Source organism: Orcinus orca, chromosome 17 (genome assembly GCF_937001465.1).
Source record: "Orcinus orca chromosome 17, mOrcOrc1.1, whole genome shotgun sequence".
Lineage (NCBI taxonomy): Eukaryota > Metazoa > Chordata > Mammalia > Artiodactyla > Delphinidae > Orcinus > Orcinus orca.
Window position 1 is genome coordinate 63,320,738 of NC_064575.1, and position 21,598 is coordinate 63,342,335.

A 21,598-nucleotide genomic window follows, 5' to 3' on the forward strand; every position below is an offset into this window, starting at 1 on the left:
ATTTCTTTCAGTTAGGCAGCATGGGGATAATTCTGAACAACTAGAGCTGTATTCTATAGTTTTTGTATAAACAAGGACATTTCTGATCTAAAGAGAAAATAAAGGTATTGACCAATATAGAAATAATTTAAAAAGAAGCAAAGAAGCATTACCATGCTTGCATTTCCACTTGATGTAAAGAGAATATCTGCAACAAAATTTCTGGATCCGGAGCCAAATGAGATGCTATGTTATCTAAATTTCTTTAGTTCCTTTCTGTTTTCACTAAAGCAAGTCTTGGTTTGCTGTGGAGCTTGACTGCAAAGAGAGCTGCACTATAGCAACCTTCACACCATTCTATATTCATGCCTAGCATAGCTCCTGGCAAATAATAAAAACTCAAATATATATGTTAATGGATTACCACAGAGAAGCAGCAGTTCTTGATCTTCATGACACTCCTCATTTTCAGTGTGAATTAATAGATTGGAATTCTTTTGTCAGCCTTAATCTTGGTGGTATTTATTTATTCAAAGCCTTTTTGTCTCCTGTGCATAATGAAGAAAGAAAATCTCTAGACCTCCAAGTGGAGGGCCAGATGAAGCCTGCCTTATCCCCAGGCAAACACATCCAGGTCCTCTAGTTAAAATACCCATAATTGTTTCATTTTTACATAGACAAATAACTTTTACATTGCTATTTTTTTTATTTAATCATTCATTGCCTTATAGCCATCGTCATAGATGCTTATATTTTCTCCATATTCTGTAGGTGGTAAATAAATTCTCACGTACAAATAGGTATTGTGGATTTGTTACTGTTTGCTTGTTCTTGTGTTCTATTTTGTAAGTAATATTATGTAAATATTTAAGATAAATTCTAACTACGAGGGCTCCAGCAAAGGTAGCCGTATTCACTCCTTCAATAACATCATGAGCTCATTAGGAAAATTGTGTATGTGTGTCTGTTTTCTCATCACCTACTATCTCCTCAATTCCTTGTAAATTGATTTATGCCTCTACCACTCTACTGAGACAGCTCATTAAAAGGTTATTTATGAATAGCCAAATCCAATAATCCTTCTAAGAGCTCTTTTTCCTTTACCCTTTAATGTCTTCAGTGTTGTACATCTTCCCCTCCTGTTTGAGAACCCTTGTATTCCCTACCAGTCAACCCTCATGGCTCTCTTCCAAACTCTATCAATTGTTTGTCTCTGTCTCTTTCATTAGGTCATCACTTACTTTCTACTTTTAAAAAAGAATGACCTCAAGGTTCTATCATTGAAATTTTACCTCCCCCCACCTTTTTTTTTTTTTTTTCCTCTCTTTACGCTCTCTACTATTCAGGTATATTAAAAAATGATGGTTATACAGAAGCCTTCCAAACGCAGGGTTGCTGTGAGGATTAAAAGAACTAATATGTTTAAAGAGCTTTGAAGCATATAAATTTGATAGATGGTACTAATTACTGTATTTTTCTCGAAGTCTAAACATACTTTTTCTAATGTTTATTGGATGTCAACAAAAAATGTCTTACCAGCATCTCAAACCCAAGCTCTAAAAATCAAGTTCTCCCTTTTCCCAATAACCAGCTGCTTCTTCTGATCATCCTATCTTTGTTATCATCACTATCCTTTTAACTTAATTTTCCATACGGAAAACACTTCCCCCTAAAAGTCTTAATCTGTGGAGAGCATATGGTTTAGTTCAGTCAGTTAGGTCAGTTTGTAGAATATATCCAATCACTATACATACATAATAATCTGGTTCAACTTCTTCATTTTATAGAGAAAGCAAATGAGGTCCAGAAAGTCTAAGTAATAGAGGTTAAGTTATCTGCTGATGTTTACATAGCTGATCCCAGACAGCATCAGATTTGTACCTACTATCCTATGTAGCTTAGAACTTTTTATGGAAAGAAACATTTTGAATGTATAAAGTATAAAGATAAAATGCTGTGAAGGAGAAAGTAAGTCATTTGTCAAATAACCTCTCACAGAAGGGCAGTGATATGTATAGCCATTTCATTATAAGAAATTACATCAGGAAAGATCATTTTAGTTTATGAGAGATTGCTGATTGTCAAGCATGGGATCATGCTCTCTGGCTGCCTCTCCACGTACTTGAAGTTAATTGATATCCTACTAAATCCTCAACCACCAGAGACACAGATGCCAAGTTAAATTTACAGTTAGGAAACTGTTAAGTTATGATTTCGGTGATACCACCAAATCCTCTGTGTTGCTCATTCTTTTCTGACCTGTGCCCTAGATCAAATAACTGCTCCTTCTTCTTTAAAACTGAAACACCCTTATTAGTAAAGAAAATATATTTCTTGAACTCAATGAATAAAAATATATATCATTACAATTATTAATTACGGGTTATGATGAGATTCTTGTAAAGCTGAATACTTCAGTAAGCGTTTAGTTTGTGAGACTGAATCAGCTAAGCTAGCTTTTCTCAAAATTAGGACTCAATGCTTCTGAAATACATAAAGCCTAAACCTAATCTTTCATTCCTTGTGCTTATAGACTTTATAGCATTCTAGACCAAAAGAAATACTAGCCCCATATTTCCATATTAACCATATTAATTTAATATGACAGATGACATGGAGTTGTTGAACTAATCGTTCATTGGCAACACATATATGGTACCAGAAGCTTCAGAGTAAGATCCTTTCAGTGTATTATGCCAGTCTTAGAATGGAAAAATCTTCTTAAAATTGTAACAACTGCAAAATTTTCTTAGCGGTAATAGTTAAGACTATGGACTTTAGAAGCTAGAATATATGGGCTGAAATCCTGTTTCTACCATTTACTAGCTGTGGACCCAGGTAACTTATTTAATCTCTGTGCTCCAGCTTCCTTATTTATAAAATGGCAAGATAATACATACATCACAATTTTGCTATTATGATTAAATAAGCTTATAGAAGTAAACCATGTATTTGGTGTTATTATTGCTATTATATATGAGAGGAGACATCATTTGGCACAAATTATTGTCAATCTCTACAATTTTCATTAGCCAGACCAGCTAAAGAAACACAACAGTTAGCCATATTGATCCTTATACTAGCATAAATTCAGGCATTAAAATATTATCACAGTATTCATAGATGAGATGGTTTTATTTCTCAGGGAATCTTGTGTCTGCAATTTTGCTTTGTTTTCACTAGATGGAACTACTAATAGTTGAACTGGGTAGATTTAGAGAGTCAAGAACTTGAGAAAGCTAAATTAATGGAATTTTTCCAAGAACAGGAACCCGTAGGCAGTTTCCTTTTTATAAAATAACATAAACCCTTTACTTGAAACTGTTAATCTGTGGTTCATCTGGACTTTCTTGCTATTTTATAAATTGAAACACTCAAGCTCAAGGTGAAACCAGTTAATGATGAACGACCATATGTTAACCTCCATAATTAAAAGCATGTGCTAGGAGGGGAATCAGTCTTTCTAATAGAAATCAGTGCTTTCCTATTTGTATTTTTTCACCTGATTCTACTTAAAACTACACTATAAAAGTATTTCATAATAGCATCTCCTTACCCATCTGACCTTCTTTCCTCACATTGATGTACTGTCTTACCAAACATTTTTGCCTGATACAAATTATCGTATTTAATCCTCACCCCAACCTAGGAGATAACTTTACAGGTAAAAAATAAAAACATAGAGGTATTAATTATCTTGCAAATTCAGGGAATCTGAAGTAAAGCCTACATGCCTAGCCAGTTTATTTCTCACATATGCACATCATCACACACTTGGGGACCAGAGAAATCACAAATGGAAGGGAAGAAATAGCAAAACCTATTGGATTATATAAATTACAAGACATGATAAATTAACCACTTCTGTATAAATCATCCATATCTACCTTGATGTTATATTTATTCAATTACTATCAAATTTTGGTTTAATTACAAAATGGATCTTTGGCTGGCTTTAGATTTACAAATTAAGTTCTAATTCTACTGAATTATATAGCATTACATAGCAAGATCAGCAACTTAAAAATACAATTTGAAATATTGGTTTGAAAGGTATGTAACCCCCTTTTAACTGATGTCATTTCTTTTGTAAGATGAACAAAATCTAAAGTGATTTTTTTTTTTTTTTTGCGGTACATGGGCCTCTCACTGTTGTGGCCTCTCCCGTTGCAGAGCACAGGCTCTGGACACGCAGGATCAGCGGCCATGGCTCACGGGCCTAGCCGCTCCGCGGCATGTGGGATTTTCCCAGACCGGGGCACGAACCCATGTCCCCTGCCTCGGCAGGCGGACTCTCAACCACTGCGCCACCAGGGAAGCCCTGATTATATTTCTATTAGAGCCTATTTTAAAATTATTCCATTTAATGTTATACCTCAACAGAAATTGACAGCATTCTGTACAAATTATTTTTAAAAGCACACTGGTTCTAAAGTCTCCTATGACGGAAAAATCTTCCATTGTACTATTCTTAATAGTGCAGATTGTTCTCATCTGCTGTGTAAAAGAAGTTTAAGTATTTAAAATCTGTAGTTGCATAGTCAATTAAGCTTTGGTGTGCATCTGCTCTGTTCTACGTCTGATGGGAAACTTTCAGAATAGTAAGATTAACACAGATGCCATGCTCCCAAAACTTATGAAATGGCAAATATTTAAATTAGCATAATTTAGATTTAAAAAGATTTAATTAAAAAGATTTAATTTCAGATTTAAAAAGGAGCTAAGTCTATCTATCAGGTGCTTGCATGAGAGACACTCACGGTCCATAGCAGTGGACAATGAAAACGTTTCTTTTTTGTGTGCTGAAGATGAGAAAAGAAATGAAGAATCAGAAAAAATAATACATATCTAACTGAGGGAAGTGTTTTTACATGTACTTTAGAGAAAAATAACTATCATAAAAATTGAAATAACAACATAGGAGGCAGAATTCATAAGTTGTGAATATTTGTGCTTAAATATACAATTCATAAAAATGCATATACTTCTTATTTTACTTGTGTTTATTCGCTGTCAACAAAATTTTATTGACTGCATTTGGGGTTTAAGAAATACTTGAAGTGTATGTAACAGTGTTGTTTCTTTGATCAAAACACCCTTCTCAGAACTTGCTGCATAGGCAAAGATCACTTGTTCCAAACCCTGAGCCAATCTAATTGTATCCATTTTCATGGTTTTCATGAAGTCTAGCTGTACATCTTACAGGTGGCTTCTCTGAGATTCTCTTGTGTACTAACAATAAACAAGCCAGCTTGAGAGCCTCTCCACTGCATTTTACGCAAAGTCTACTTTACAAGACTGTATACAGAATGTGAATTGTCAATAATAGTTTGAAAGAAACAGAATTGGAACCTGAGAAGGAAAAACCAAATGAATGGAAAGGCAGTGAAGATTTATTTGTTTGTTTGTATAATATAGTTTTGAGAAATGTAAAGGGACCATATCCTTCTTTGTTAAGATAAAGAAGGGAAGGATCTTAGAGGTGGGGTTTGAGATGTTGATGGAGCCAAGTCAGCAGATCCTGCAAATTATCTCCCATTTATTAGTTTGGGATTTCAATAAATGGAGCTAAATGGAGAGTGTATTGTGGAGAGTGTTGGAAATTTACTGTGGTGTACATAGAAATTCCTTCCTTTAGTTGTACCAAGTTGAGTAAAACAATTCATGTTACCCAAAGCTCTTTCATCTCAAGCTTCTAAATTTACTTTTTTTTTTTTTTTTTTTTTTTGCTAAAGTCATCAGAGAGGACAAGATAGCAATTTACATAGACAATGGACATGTTTGGTTTTATCTTACATTAATAGTTGAGATTTTAGAGCTTAGAAAAACTCGTTAATATTTTTTGTATTAATAAATATCAAATCTGGTTTCTTACACATTAAATCATTAGATCACAAAGAAGTGAGTTTCATAGAATGTGGAAAGGGATAGGGAGATGGCAATCATGAAGTAGCATGTTGGTGCAAACATTAAAATAATGTGAAACATCAAAGTAATCAACGTGAGGGGAATAAAGAAAATGTAAAATACAGGATAAAATTTGGTGAAGGTCTTAACCTTGTAAAGATAGATCATTCTACTTAACTCCTGTCTAGCAAAATTGGCATTGATCCAATGCCAGCATTTCATCAAATGCCAGGATTTCAGTATAATCATTCATCGATCCTTCTGTTGCTCTTTAAATCACAGATTAAAACAAAACAAAGAACAACAAAACATAATCTACTTACTGAAACACTGTTTTCCCAACATACATAAGTCTCCAATAAAGATGAAAAAATTAGAAATAAAAAAACTATGACAGAAGCAGTTATATTTAGTTATTTATTTTACCCTTTGCATGTGTTGACCTTGATAAGTTAGTTCAAGGTTTATTTCATGTGAATCACTAAATGAAGGGGTAGAGATTTAAATTTAAATTTAAAAGGTTTAGAAGCCAATGAGGAGTTCTGAGGCAGAAACAAACATGTAAAAAAGAATGGGTAAGAAGCGCAATTTGCTGATTACAAACTATTATATAACTGTACAAACACTGTTATAGAAATACATGTGAGATCTTCATTAATACTGGCTAAACTAGTTAATATCAGTTCGCTGAACAGATGGGAGTCAATAAACATTTTAATTGAAAATTACAAGAGAAAATTACATTAGGTTAAATCACAAAATGATGACTTTCACTGGAAAGTTTCAAACAATGTCTGTAGGATGTTAATACTTACCTGTGAGAGGATAAAGATTTAATATATAGAATATGTAAATAAAGATGTAATAAACTATATTGATATTTCATGATAAAAGAATCACATCGAAGAACTAAACAATTTCACAATTTTCTTTGGTATTATGTTCACAGAAACCCTCCTTCAAAATGAAGACTCTCTTCTTTTAGGGTAGTGACTAGATTTTCATCTCTATATTGTCAAAGACTAGGCAAGGGCATGACAAACACTGGCCCTCAATAAAGGGTTGATGGCTGAAGGAATGTGTGGTTGAGTCTCAGAACTGATACATAAGCCACTGGTTCTTTCTGTGGAAATAAAACCTACTGACGACTGTATCTTTCACAACTTCTAACTTAAATTGTATCAATATAATAATATTCAATTAAAAATAATACTGTTCTAATAAAAGGTGTAATAAACCAAACTTGACTTAACAAAAAGAAAATGATAGAAACAAATATTTACATGAACTAGCACAAGATGTAACTTAATATGTCTAACATCTTCCAATTTCTCTTGAGGCCTTTGAGAATTTTACTTTTGAAAGAATGACGTAATTAGAATGTACTCTTTCTAAGATAGGTAGATTGCAATAATCTATGCAATGACAGGTAAAAAGTAGTGAGCTTCAAAATATTGAAAAATGGCTGATTCCTAAGGACTTACACATTGGTAATATTTAAAAATTAAGTTCAAAATGTCATTTCTGATTTTAATCTATTAATATATTAATGAACACTGACAGACTAACACAGATATTAAAGATTTCCTAGCACTTTGCTAGAAAATTGATTTTAAAACTTTCTGTTTGACCTCCTTTAAAAAGGTTTAACAGGTAAAAGAGCGCTCAAGTACTAGTAGAATTCAGGGATGAAATTTTTTCTTTTTAAGCCATGAAAAGAACATTGAACATGAATTCAGTGCAGGTAATCAGGGGCCTGTCAGCATTTCTATTGCAAACTTCATTTAAGAGGGTTTATCATCTCTAACATCTTATACACTATTAAGCCAGAAGTTGACACACAAATTAGCAGCCTGGATGCAAATTTGTTAGCACAAAACATTTGAATCAGTTCAGCTGTTTTGATTTAGACATCAGCCAAGAAACCTTAACTTAGTGTTTCTCCATATATGTGAACACTGAGTAAATATTTTGTCTAGTTTACATAGTTCAGTCAGTTAGAGCACAGAGCCAATAAATTCAAGGTACTGTGTTTCATCTCCAGGAGATTCATTTGTGTTTATTCTGCGTGTTCTCCTAACTTTGATCTGTTGTCCTGTAAATGCAGCTTTTAGCAACACAGAGCTCAATATTAGAACATACAGATAGATTGGCATAAATTCATTACCAACATTTGGGAGAAATTCAAATTACACCTCCACTAACAGAATCAGAAAAGTCATATCTGTATATAAAAATATAGTTTAAACATTGAAACAAAACCATTCCTAAAAATTACAAATTATCTGATGTTAAAGTCTTTTAACAGTATCTTATTGTGCTTTAATAGAATAACAATGAAATAGACCAATTTTCACTTCTCTATGTTAAAATACTCATAATAAAATCAGCTTAAAATTATATTTTTCATTGATTCAGTTGATAAACCCCAGGTACCATTATATGGTATTCTAAGAGAAAATGAAATTAAAAACATTTTTTCTTCTTAGATTTCATATATATGTGTTAGCATATGGTATTTGTTTTTCTCTTTCTGTCTGACTTCACTCTGTATGACAGACTCTAGGTCCATCCACCTCACTACAAATAACTCAATTTTGTATATATATGGAATCTTAAAAAAAAAAAAAATGGTCATGAAGAACCTAGGGGCAAGACGGGAATAAAGACGTAGACCTACTAGAGAATGGACTTGAGGACATGGGGAGGAGGAAGGGTAAGCTGTGACAAAGCGAGAGAGTGGCATGGACATATATACACTACCAAACGTAAAATAGATAGCTAGTGGGGAGCAGCCACATAGCACAGGGAGATCAGCTCGGTGCTTTGTGACCACCTAGAGGGGTGGGATAGGGAGGGTGAGAGGGAGACACAAGATAGCTGATTCACTTTGTTATAAAGCAGAAACTAACACACCACTGTAAAGCAATTATACTCCAATAAAGATGTTAAAAAAAAAAACATTTTTTCTTCTTATTTCTTTCAAATCAAACAACACGCAGAGTGTGAACAAACACACAAAAAATAGATATTTGAAAAATTACAATAATATCAAACAGTGAAACACAGCTGATAATTTTATTAAGTAGCTGTGAATGAATAAAGAGGCTAATGGGAACGTGAACAAGCTCGAGAAAAACACATTTTAATTATCAATCTGTTTCCCCTTCCCTTCACCAAAATCATGCAAACAAAACATCAAGTCAGTTTATGATTTAAAATTTCAATAGACTAAAGTGAATTATTACAATTGGATCAATTTTAAAATGGAGAAGTGGGCTAACAGTCAATTTTCAACATTAAATAAAATTCTGGAATGTATAATTGTAGTAAATAGACTTGGAGACAGATTGCGGTTGTAATTTATCCCTAAATTTTGGCAACTTTGGAGAAATCTATACCTAACTGTTGTAAGATGCAAAACTATTCAAAATAACGATGTCCCATAACAGTGTCCAATGTAATACGTATATTCTATGAATAATACATCTGAGGGCATTGTTAGGATATCCAAGATTTAACATTTAAAATATAGGTTAAAATGACATCTCTAAAAATATACCCACAAACAAAATTTTAATAATGTAAGTAGAAAAAAGGTAAGTACGTATTTATATTGAGACAGTCTAAAGTTCAGAAAGGACTTAGGTACAACAGTGCTTTTGTTGCATATGAAAATACATTTTATCACCTTCAAAGGAAAATGTGATGCTAATTTTGAGTGCTTAAGTATAATTTAATATGTGTATTTTTTCTTTTTTAGACAATGATGTATATTTCAATGCCCCCATTTAACTTTTAGTTAATTTTTAGATTGCTTGTTAAGTTTCTCATTTACCAATATTATTACCCTCATGTATCTGTGTCTCTTGACACAATCGCTTCAGGAAGTATTGTTTTGAGCCTGGTCAGGATTTGGGCACAGGCACAGTAGTCTCTCCTCTCAAGGTGCTTTACTCCCATAAACCAGTTAGGACTAAATAAAAAAGCTCATAAGGCAGTACCCAGTAAAAAAAAACATGTACTGGACAGAGAATTGAAAGACTATTTCACACTCCCTTGTTTGGCAAGTCTCTTCACTTCTCTGAACTTTCTCCTCTGTATGTTAAAATGTACACCTATACCTGTGCTTTTAACTAGGATGCAGTTATGGGAAGAAGTAGAGCAAGTGGTTGAAGCTTGGGTATGAATGTTTTTTTCTAAAGCACTTTGCCTTGAACCCACAAATAAATCTAATGCACATTCCCTGTTAGACACTAGACAAATAAGTCATAAGAGTTTTCCCATCGTTAAAACTCTATAGAACTGAATGGAAGAGTAGGTACCAAATGGAATAAATTTATTTGCCATAGCTTATGACACAACTGGTAAATAGTTTTATGCCCACATATTATTTTATATGTGAAGTCCATAAGTCATTTACTTTCATAAATTTTTAAATTTTACTCAGGAGCACTGGGTTAGAATTTAAGGGTTATATGTTTTGATTTGTATTTTTCATTTTTGTCCTTAATGCACTAAATAGTTTTATATCTTATATTGACATATTTAACTTTGTATTATTGTTCATTTACTTCACTTACTGTTGCTTATAAAACTGGAAAATCGCTTTCACATCCATCTTACAGAATAATTTAGAGAATAAAGTTAGGCAAGTTAAGTAAAAGATGTTGAAAATTACAAAACTGAGAAGTTATGTATTACTGTAACTGTGATATATATATATATAAAACATGATGTATTTATATATAATATGTGATATATATATATATATAACATGGATATTAATTTTAGGCTTTCTTTTAAATTCTCAAGATTTCAGTTTTTCTCTTAAAAGTGAAGAGGTTTAATTAGTAACTTGGTCATTTTTAGTTTTTGTTTTGTTTTGTTTTTTGTTTTTTGGTTTTTTTTGCGGTACACGGGCCTCTCACTGTTGTGACCTCTCCCGTTGCGGAGCACAGGCTCCAGACGCGCAGGCTCAGTGGCCATGGCTCACGGGCCTAGCCGCTCCGTGGCATGTGGGATCTTCCCGGACCGGGGCAGGAACCCGTGTCCCCTGCATCGGCAGGCGAACTCTCAACCACTGCGCCACCAGGGAAACCCCGTCATTTTTAGTTTTAACTTTTAATGAGCCTATGAACTTAAAAATCTATTATCATTTCAGATTTCATTCAACCACTAGCTAACCAACGATCCTGGAAAGTCATTGCACCTCTCTGACCCCAGGAAATGTGGATGATTTATAAATGGAGATGATAATCTGTACATAGGAGATAACAGCTATCTCACAAGATGCTTGTTAGGATTCAAAACAGGAAAATGAGAGAGAGAACCACTTTTGAGATGTGGATGACACACTCTATATAAAGGGCTTAGCACAGAGCTTCCTGCTGCTCATATTTTATGCAGTAAATACACATGCCTACTTTGGTACCATTTCCCCAAACATAATAACGTCTTATATCCTATCTATATATGAAGCACCTCTGAGTATTCTGGAGTCAACCTGATGAACTTGTATAAGGGAAAACTATAGCATAGTTGTTGTTTTTTTCAGTTAAAATTGAATAAACCCTCTTCTATGAGTCTATTTCCCTTTATAAATTTCCTTTCAAAATGGTATGCAACCCTATTTTTTAAGTTGTCATAGTTAAAAAAAACCCTTGCCATTACTTTAAATTATGTAATCATAAATATTCCTTTAAAACTTGCTAACATAAAGCAAAGGAAGGAAGAAGGACTTTATAATTTTGAATGTTACAAACTCAGCTTTTAAGAGAATCACTCATTACTTTTTATGTATTTCAATCCCTTTCTGAACATTTAGACACTTCAAATTTAGCAACATTCATTATTTTGGAAATTTTACTCCCATATCTTGAAAAGACTTTAGAAATATTTCACATGTCGCTAAAATTGAAGATAACCCCTTCACATTATTGATTGTTCTTACACTATTATATTTATAAAATATATTATTACTTCTATGGGAGTTTTGCATGATACCATCATTTATATAGATCATATGAGAGAAATGTGCAAATGTAAATACAGATGAGAGAGAATGCATAAATCTCAATATAATGTGCATATATTAAAAACATGAATAAAATAAATTAGGAACAATTTTTCTAGATTTAAAAGCCTTTAAATAAACTGTGCCCAGATTATGAGAAGAAATAAATAAGAATTTGATTAAGTAATAGCCCTCTAAGTTCTTTATGAGAGATTAAAAAACTCAGTACACTGATTTTATTTTTATAGGTTTTATGATGTCAAAAATAGACTTTATTGAATATATGATTAGTTATTTATTTGATGTGCATATTATAATAGTCTTAGAAAATATTTTCATTCCACAATTGTTTGTTTGTTTTTTTGTCTTTTACCAAATGGGTAGTTAACATTAAAATTTACCACAAAACATAGAGTCACTAATATTTTTGCATAGTACTAATTGGTATATGGTACTCAGATATTAACTTTTGTGATTATCTTCATTGATGCCATCTGAGAAAACTCTGCAGTAAAATTGATAAGGTACAGTAGAAAGAGAGTTGAACAGGAACTTGAAGACCCAATGATCTAGTCTCAGTTCTGGAGCTAATTATCTTTGTAACCTAGTAAAAAAATCTCTTGTCCTTTCTAGGCATGTGCATTTTACTGTATAAAATATGAGCAGTGAACTAGCTGGTATGTAAGAATTCTTCCAGCCCTGGAAATACCATGGATTTGTGACAAGATGAATTAACAAATTCATGTAAGTACATTAATCAATCAATATTAAAATAAATCAATATTGCTATGCAATGGATAAAATTAGCCCAGGAGTAGGAGTAACATATTTAAGCTATGGGTCTGCTCCTGATTCATAGAGCCAGCACCCAAAGTAACTGTGTAAAGGTGATAAGAAGAAATTTCAAGAGTGTTTCTCTAATGTATAATAGCCTAGGAACTTAGCCAAAGTGAAATAATAGTGAGAAGATGCTACATTTTTAATTTACTGCTGTGGACAAGTTAGGACTGGTAGTGTTAGGGATGAAATGTGTGGGAGTTCATACTAGCTTTGTGCATGGAAGTGTATTTTAATAATACTGATGATAGCTACTAGTGTCAGGCACTATATATGTTACATATATAATCTTCCTACTGAAATTCTAGTTTCCTTTTTAATAGATAATGAAACTGAAGCTTAGGAAAATTGAGTTGCTAGTACAAAGATAGTTGCTGGCAGAATCATTATTTGACTTCAGGTCTTGGTGGCTCCAGAGCCCTTGCTCTTTCTACTTTACTGTAGTGCTTCTCAAATTTTAGATCACATCAGAATTACCTGGATGACTTGTTAAAAACACCTATGTCAGTGCCAACTACCAGGGTATCTGTGTCAATAGGCCTGGGGTAGGGACCTGAGAATTCACATTTCTAACAAGTTTCCAAAGGATGCTGATGCTGCTTGTTTAGGAACACTTTGAAATCACTGCAGTGCAAACATTTATTAGCAAATAGAATGATATTGTGATATCTAAAGGCACCTGATTACCACAGATATACTTGTGAATCAGGTACAAGGTATAGGATGCATATGCTAATCTTATAAATTTTGACTTTTTAGAGATTTCAAAGTGGGTTGCAGGGCGACAGGCTGTGATTATATAAAAAGTATTAATCCTTAAGAATCCTCAACTAGCACCAAGCAATAGCATAGCAAAAGGTGTGATGGCATGAAATGCGTTTGATAGCTGCAAGATTGGAGGCTTGAGAAAAAGAAAGATGATCACCAGCCCTGAGACCATGAATACTGGAAGGTATTCAACAAATTGAATTTTCTCAGTGACATTCCTGTAAAAGTGATATTCCGGATGAGAATGAGAGCCTTACGAGGGGTCTAATTCAGAGAAATTCCTGTAGACATGGAGATTGATCTCCCTGGAAAGTACCATGAATCACCCCACCTGCTGAAAGAAAAGATGAATTGGTAATGACAGTATCTGTTCTATCATCCTTACCAGACCTCATCCAAAATCCAAATTAGAACTGTCACTGTATCTATAAACTACACACCCCTTTGGATTATGAGTAAGGGGAATGGAAAAAAAGAGAAAGAGAAGCTATGTTTTAATGTATGTATAGATAAAATAAAATGGCCTTAAGTTTTATTGGCATCTCAGGCATTTTCCCCTAATCTTTTCGTTAGCAGACATTTTACTTTTAATTTCTCCAACGCTGGAATTCAAAGTACAAGATGGCATATTTTGTCAAATAGTCATGTTACCTGAAGTAACAGGTTCCTCACCAGACATGTTGCTTGGTGCTTCAAAGTTATTTCTCAAACTGGACAAAACATTGCAGGTATTTAATATCCTGAAGCCCTTTCTGGAAACCCTGATATTAAGTAGAAGAAAGTAAAACTTTTGGAACACAAGGAGAAGTATATTTGGAGCCTTAGGGAACGTAAGTTTAGTTGCTTTTGCTTATTTGTATTTGAGATTAGACAAGTATTTTAGCATTAGAGGGTTTTTTTCCTATATGCATACAAGGGCATTATTAATTGCTACCTTTCTTAATTTTTGTTTTATCAGATCTCACTTTTGATAAAGTTTTACTATATTTAAAGCCCTGTACGCATGCCATTTGCTACTGCTTTATTTTAATATTTCACTGTTTCCATAGACACCAAACTGTGTGTTCAGGGAAAAGGCATGTGTACCCCAAATCTATTCAGCTAGAGCATAAATAGTAATGCTAATTAATATCGTGAACAGTAATAACTACCGCAACTAAATCTATGCCCCTGGAGTACTTAATCTATGGAGTAATTCTACCCCTTTTCTCCTTGAAGGATCTCAAAGGCTCTGGCATCGGGTTTTCAAAACCTGAAACCTACTCCTTAATTATTTCTGCTCACACACTCACTCTTCCTACATGGACTTGATGCAGCCCTCACATCCTTCCCAAACCCCTCAACACCAAAAGATTCGGGAAATTTGATGCTGCACAGTGACATTTCCAAACGATTTCAACAGGGTAACTGTGCAGTGGAAGTTCAGCTCAGAGCTATTGAAGCCTTTTGAGGGCAGTAAATTGGGTTGGCTTACCAACTCGGTGGTGCAAAGCCTCCCCAAAGGCGCCGTGTTCAAGGAGAAGGGAATCCGCCTGCTGCCTGAGTCTATCTTTCTTTCTTTGGTCGTCCTGCTTCTTGTTCTTTCTGCATTGCGCTACCGTCCCCGTGCCTGTCCCTCTTTCAGCCCTCAGCTGGCCTCTCCAGCAGGTCTGGGAGAGGACCACTTGGCACCCGGGATGACCCTGTACTCTTTCATTTCTTCTGCCCTTTCCCCTAGGGTCCAACGAAGCCCTTGCGGCGCTCCAATATTTGGACTGCCCCCTGCTTGCTTTCCTCCCAGGGGCAGAGGAGGGCTGGGGATGAAGGGCATGGTAGAGGAGCATCAGTCTCCATGACTCATTCCCCAGTGAGTTTTTCGAACTCCCGGAGAGCGTGTTGTTTCAGTGAGGGCAGCGCTGAGGTCAGCATGGGGAAAGGGAGCTTTCTCGGCGCCTGCACCGGATCGCGCGACAGCAGTGGTTGCAGCACCACCGACAGTTCCGGGAACAGAAATATACTGTTTGCTACCCGCCGTCCGTTTCCGCCTCGGACACCCACCCACACCCACCCTCGAGGCCTCCCGAAGGATCCTCTGTGTTGATCCGCGTGTACCTCCTCCTCCCAGCCACACACACACACACACACACACACACACACACACACACACACACACACACACACACACACCCTCACAATCTCGGCAAAGGCCAAGTCAGGCATCCAGTTTCAACCTCAGGTGGTCCATGAATATTTCAGGTAGTCTGGCCTTCTAGAAGCAAATAAAGTATTCCCGGAGGAAACAGATGGAAGGGAGGGATTCCTGTCCATACTGCAGCAGGACAGGGACACCTGAGGTTACCTCTAAGCAGATGACTCAGTCCTGTTAACCTCAAGGGAGGGTTTTGATGGTGGCCTTGGCAGTGGGTGGCTTTTTGTTTGCTGTTGTTACTGGTTTGTAAAGACATTAACCCAACACACCCACCTTTCAAAAGGTCCCTCAAGACACGACAGAAATTTTCCTAACGTTACTGACAGGGCAGACTGTCGCCCTGAGGTCAGGGGAGTGAGGGTTATCAGCCCCTAGCACAAGCGCGGGGCTGAAACCTGCGGCGCGGTCACACTGGGGCGGGCAAAAGGTGCTAATGAGCGCTGCTGGCAGCTCTCCCCCTGCGTGAACACTGCGACCCTTTCCAGTGCTAATTAACTGCGGGAGAAGGTGCGAGCTCCGCTCTTCCAGAAGAGCTCTGTGGCGGGAGTAATATCTCCTTGGAGTCCCAGAGCACGCGGAAACGTGGATCCTTCTCGAAGTCCGGGGTCCAGAGAGAAGCCTTGAAATCACGCTCTAGTACACGGTGGGGGACGCGGCCCACTAGTTCTCACCTGCTGTCCACCGAGGTTAGTGCTTTCTGTACCTTTCCTGCAAGATGTGTGTGCTCCCCCAGGAACTCCCTAGAAGGAGCGTGGGGAAGCACACAGCGGGTGTCTGTTTACGTGGGCGGGACGTTTAAGCACAACTTGGAGATTCACAGTTTCTATGTGATTGAAACCTAAAACAGACACGCTGCAGCTGCAGACTGCATTTCAGAAACCTCTGCTTTCGTGTGTGTATGTGTGTGTGTGTGTGCGCGTGTGTGTGTGTTTCAGCCTGAAATAGGCATGCATCAAGTCCAAGCTGCCCCCGCCCCCCCTCCACAGCCCAATTTGGTGCCCTCCATGGCCTTTTATTTCAGATGGCGACAGAAGAGAGAATGCCCAGAAAGGGTTGCCTCTCTCTTCAACCCCACTCGAGCGATTCAGGCCTACTACTGAAGGCCACTTTGTCTTCTACTCTGAGGCGTTTTCTCGCACTGAGCCTCTTTGTCATTGCTGTTGCAGGCAGAGGTGAGATAGTGGAGGGATGAAAAGTGTGGACAGAAAGTGGAATTCTCCTGGCAGGAGCTGTTCACCTGGAAAAGCACGCGCCTGCGCCTCGGACTTCCTGAACCCTAGCACTAGCCTAGATTAGGGCCTGCAAAGCTCTTAGAAGGATTCCCCATCCGGAGTTTCCCCGTGGGCCTGGAAGACCAGAAGAAAAAAAGCGTGGAAGACAAAAGCAGTCGTAGACATTGGAGGAAAGAACATTTAAGCCATTGCTGCAATCTTGGTTTTCGGAAAAGCCTTGAGACTGAAGTAAAATTAAAATAAAATAAGGAGAAGGGGAAGAAGGAGAAGAAACAACTGTAAAAATTGGCACCACTGGGCAACCGGGAGCAAGTCTAAAGCATACAGCCTCTGTAGGTTTGTGTCTCAGAATTTGAGGACAGTGTTCCAAGTTGTAAAATATAGGAGATGTCCTTCAAGTGGCAGATAAGTGACAATGAAGGATCTTATTACCACTAAAAATTTTTTAATAGTCCGTAGAAAAATGATTTTGGACGGGATCAAAGCAGAGTGTGAAATACTCCTTCTTCCCAATGTCCCCGAAACTGGAATATATTCAGTGGGCCGATTATCTCAGTCCAAATTACGGGAGCTGTGAGTAGAGGAGAGGGATCTCATTTACAGTGCCATTTAAAGCAAACTAACGCGCTGTTCGTTTCTATCGGCGCGTCTTATCTAAACTATACGGTAGGTACGGGCAGCCGGGCTGTAATTGTGAGCAGCGCGGCTCAGTGTGTCAGGCTGGCGTGCTCGCCCAGCTTCGGAGACTCCCTCTCCCTATCTGCCCCTCGAATGTGTTTTGACTCAACAGGTATCACATGAAAACTCGCACTTAACCCCCGGTCATCTTCTAGCAGGAGCCACCTCAACATTTTTCCTGCCAGGAACTGTCGCTGGCTCCTTGCGCCTCCGTCACGCGGAGCGCGCGTCTAGCTGGCAGCCCCAGGGCCATCCATTAACCACCGACTCCCAGTGGCAGGCGAACTAAGCATAAATGCAAGGCTCCTCACACGTCGAGCCGGCGACGAAAACCGCTTCTAAGCACCCCGAGACGCATTTTGTGCGCTAGGCAGTGTAGTTACGCCGCTGAGGACAAGCGTTCTGGCTTAGAGCTGTGCTGAGGCTGGCTGGGGGGCGGGGTGTCAAGCTTTGAGGAGCAGTTTGGGATTACAAGGCAGTTGCTGCCACAGAGATCAGGGACAACTTCTTGGCATTTAAGGATGTAAATTAAAATTCGAGACATGACACCCATCCTTGGTCCTAACAGAGGGAGAGGTAACCCTTCCAGCTCCCTCCACCCAAAACATGAATTATCATTTCCACTGAATGCAAATGGACTGCCTTCTGTGGGGGGACAGCCAGCTGCAAGCTGTACAATAAACTGTTTCATAGAGACGCGGCCCGATTGCGGTTCAGAGAGGCACTCCTTTACAAAGGAAGAAGCGTCCAGTTTGTGTTGACAGCGGTGGCGCGCCTGGGCCAAAACAACCCCCCTCCCTCCCACCACCCACCCCCGACACACAGACACCCGGGATTTGAAACTAGCTTCACTAAAAACGACATCCCTCGCGTCTATGTGAGCTGCCATGACGGCATGAGTCATAAACACCGCCTGAGTATTTTTTGCAGCAATTAATGGGCAGCAGGGTGCAGGAGAAGTTTTAGAACGGAGCTGGGGATCTATTTTCTCCCGGAGGACAGCTCTCCTTCCAATGATCCTGACTGTCCCTTGCCCTCCTGCTTAGGAATAAATTTTACATCCTACCCACTCCCTCCCCTTGTCTGTTGTGCATGTGACACTCACTCTACCTGTCTGAACGCTGAGACTTGCTGGGGATTTTCTTTTTGGTCGTCAGCTAATGACTTTCCTCCTGCCTTCATTCATCGCCAAAGGTAGCTCGTTAACATTTCGTGGTGTCTCAGACCGTTTAAAAGCCCCATTTTAAGCGAAACCTCTACCACAGAACCTATGGAAGCTCCTCTATCATTTATCAATGCAAAAGAGCCCACGTAGAAATAATTCACATATGCATGCACACCTTCATGTTGGTGTGAGGGATGCGTGAAAGACCCCTGTGCCCTAATGCATTTAAAATCAGCACATTCCTAACATGTCGGTAACTTTCCTACCTGAAAGGGTTAAAAAGCATTTACACGAGACTCTTTAATATAAATATTCCAGCCAAAGCATCAAACACCACTGGTTTGACTAGAAATCAAGGTAATCTTCACCACCAAGAAAAGTCTTGCAGAGGAATTCTGCCTGGATATCCACTAGTTAGAGGGTATACGAACCAACTCACGTATTCGTTTGAGCATACTGCAAGAATATTTATTGAGCACAAGCTCAATCACTGCATTGAACGCCAAATCTGGCAAGCAAAATGCATTTCCTATCTGAGGGGGAAAAGAGAGCTGTGAATCAACTCCTTCTTCTGTATTATCATGATTATTTTTATCTGTGCAAACTGCAAAGAAGCTACCCCTCTCCAGCGACAAGTCAGCTCACCTCCATCCAAAGCAGAGGGGACCCCCGAAAGCAAGCCTACCTTTCACACAAGACACCGTCAATAAAAAGACGAGGTTCCAAAACGTAAATCCACTTTGAGTCCCCATTTTCTTCATCAGGATGAAGTCTAGGCGGCCACATTTAGCGCATTTTCTCGTGTCAGGCTCCCGGGGTTTGGATTCCTTCGCTCGGCTCTCCCCTTTGCGGATCCCTTTCATATTATTCGCGAGCTCCTAATTCCTGCTCCTAAGCCCGGCGCAGCGGAGTTGCTGCTGTTATTGGTGCGCGGTCACAGCTCGAAGTGAATGGTGTTTCTGGGATACCACAGCAACCTTGACGAGGACTCAACCATCTCTCTCCAACGGGGGCACAAAGTCTTTGCTACTCTGGATTCTGTCTTTTCTTGTGCGTTTTTACCCCTCCACCGAAATCTACCTCAATTCTAGCTCGTTATAGCAACCACCAGAAACCACTGGTGAGCCTCTTAAAGGCCAGCTCCTCTCTTTGACAAACTCCTCACAATATTTGAAATTAAGGGGTTTGATTTTTTATTCCCCCGAATAGATCAATTCTGCCTGTAAAACAGCCCAAGAAATATTATGTTACTGAGGTCTCTATTGCAGCCTATGAATATAGAAGCATGCTAAAGGAATATTTTAATCGGAGAATCTGTATTGCTTTTAGGGAAACCGTGATGATAAATGAATCGGGCTCCATCGATGGCCATGTCGTTATAATGGGACATGTGTTACTACTGTAGTTGCAGTATATTTCAGGCAGGCGTCTCACATTTATCATCCTGTGATTTAATTGAAAAAGGGAGATCACAGAGAAGAATTTATTTGTACACACGCATTTACATATTCAAGTGCCTAGATGTAAACCCACAACCGGGTTTTTTGATCTTTAGGCAAACCGATTTCATCCTTGACCAGGGCGGAGGTGAGAGGTGGGGAGGGAGTCAGTCATCTCCTCAAAGAGTTCGCCCTTTCGTTCTCCCTACCCCATTTTCAGCTGATGTGTGCTGCAGTTAAACTATTTTATCTGTGGTAGTTATCTGGAACAGACCCACTTGTTTTAATTCTGAATCGGTCCCAAATATGTAAATGGGAGGGTTCTTTCAAAACGGAAAACCTATGTATCTATACGTTTGGACCTGTCCGCGCCAACACACCACTCAAGGGTTAACATTGTACAGAGGAAGAGTTCTTGCGCCATCTACTGGCCCTTGCTAAGCCTCCCGCTTCTCTTTCACATCTAAAAGGTACCCTATTTCCCTCATCCCAAGGTGTGGGGGAGCTTTGTCCGGAGACCAGCGTGTTTTGCTCTTGTATGTCAATTTTCTAATCTTTTTTTGGTTGGTCCTGGCCCAGGTCTTATAACCCACATGGTCCTTAGACTAGGCGCCTTTTTGGAGATCTGACCTTTTCGGAAATCTGGTACCGTCTCAGGAGGGGGAGGACTGCAGCAATGGCTCCGCAATAGATTGCAAAAGCTTCTGTCTCCATTTGCATGCCGAAGGCTATCAGGGGGATTAGTATCTATCTATAGGGCTTGGTTAAGAGGACTGCCCAATTTGAGTTTGCAGCTTTCCACATTGCCCACAAATGATGGCCCTGTCCCGTGTACCACAGGCCAGCTTTTGTCCCTGGGCTCGATGTGAAGCTGCCAACTCACAAGAGCAAGCCTATTGCATCTGGAGGGAGTTTTACTCTGGGAAGTGGGCACACTGCGAGCGTCAATAGGCGTGCGTGGTGTGTGGGTTCAATCTGCAAGCATAGGAAGGATTCTGAGCTCTCCGGGTACGTGGCATTTTGTGTGAGTCTGTGATTCTCCCACGGAGTGTGTGTGTGTGTGTGTGTGTGTGTACATGGACACTATAGTGAAGGGTAAGAGTGTGTGTTTATGGAAATGTTGAGGAGTATGATTTTCTATGTGTGGGTGTTTTCCCAAGTGTGTCCGTGAAGTATATATGCGTGTACCTGTGTGTATGTTTGTGGGGGGCGAGGGGAGAAGAGAAAGAAGAGAAAGAGAAATTTCTTTTCTGGGTAGGGAGCATTAGCAAGAGGCTAAAGCTGTAAATGCATAACCAACCTCATTAAACTCGGAGAGGTACATTAAGGGCGGTGTGCAGGATACTGTTCCATCCCACCAGTGCTTTCTCTTGTCCGCATATGCAGATT

The 21,598-nt window shown here is 38.5% G+C and overlaps 1 protein-coding gene across 1 annotated transcript in view; it reads right to left on the reverse strand.

Moving 5' to 3' along the window:
• The window catches only part of CSMD3 (CUB and Sushi multiple domains 3), a 1,064,314-nt gene extending 1,044,545 nt beyond the window's left edge, over positions 1–19,769 (reverse strand). Inside the window, exon 1 of the mRNA XM_004265377.3 lies at positions 19,456–19,769. Coding sequence (XP_004265425.1) covers positions 19,456–19,633 — 178 coding nt within the window. The 5' untranslated portion in view covers positions 19,634–19,769. The remainder of the gene's footprint in view (positions 1–19,455) is intronic.
• Between the last annotated feature and the right edge of the window lie 1,829 nt (positions 19,770–21,598).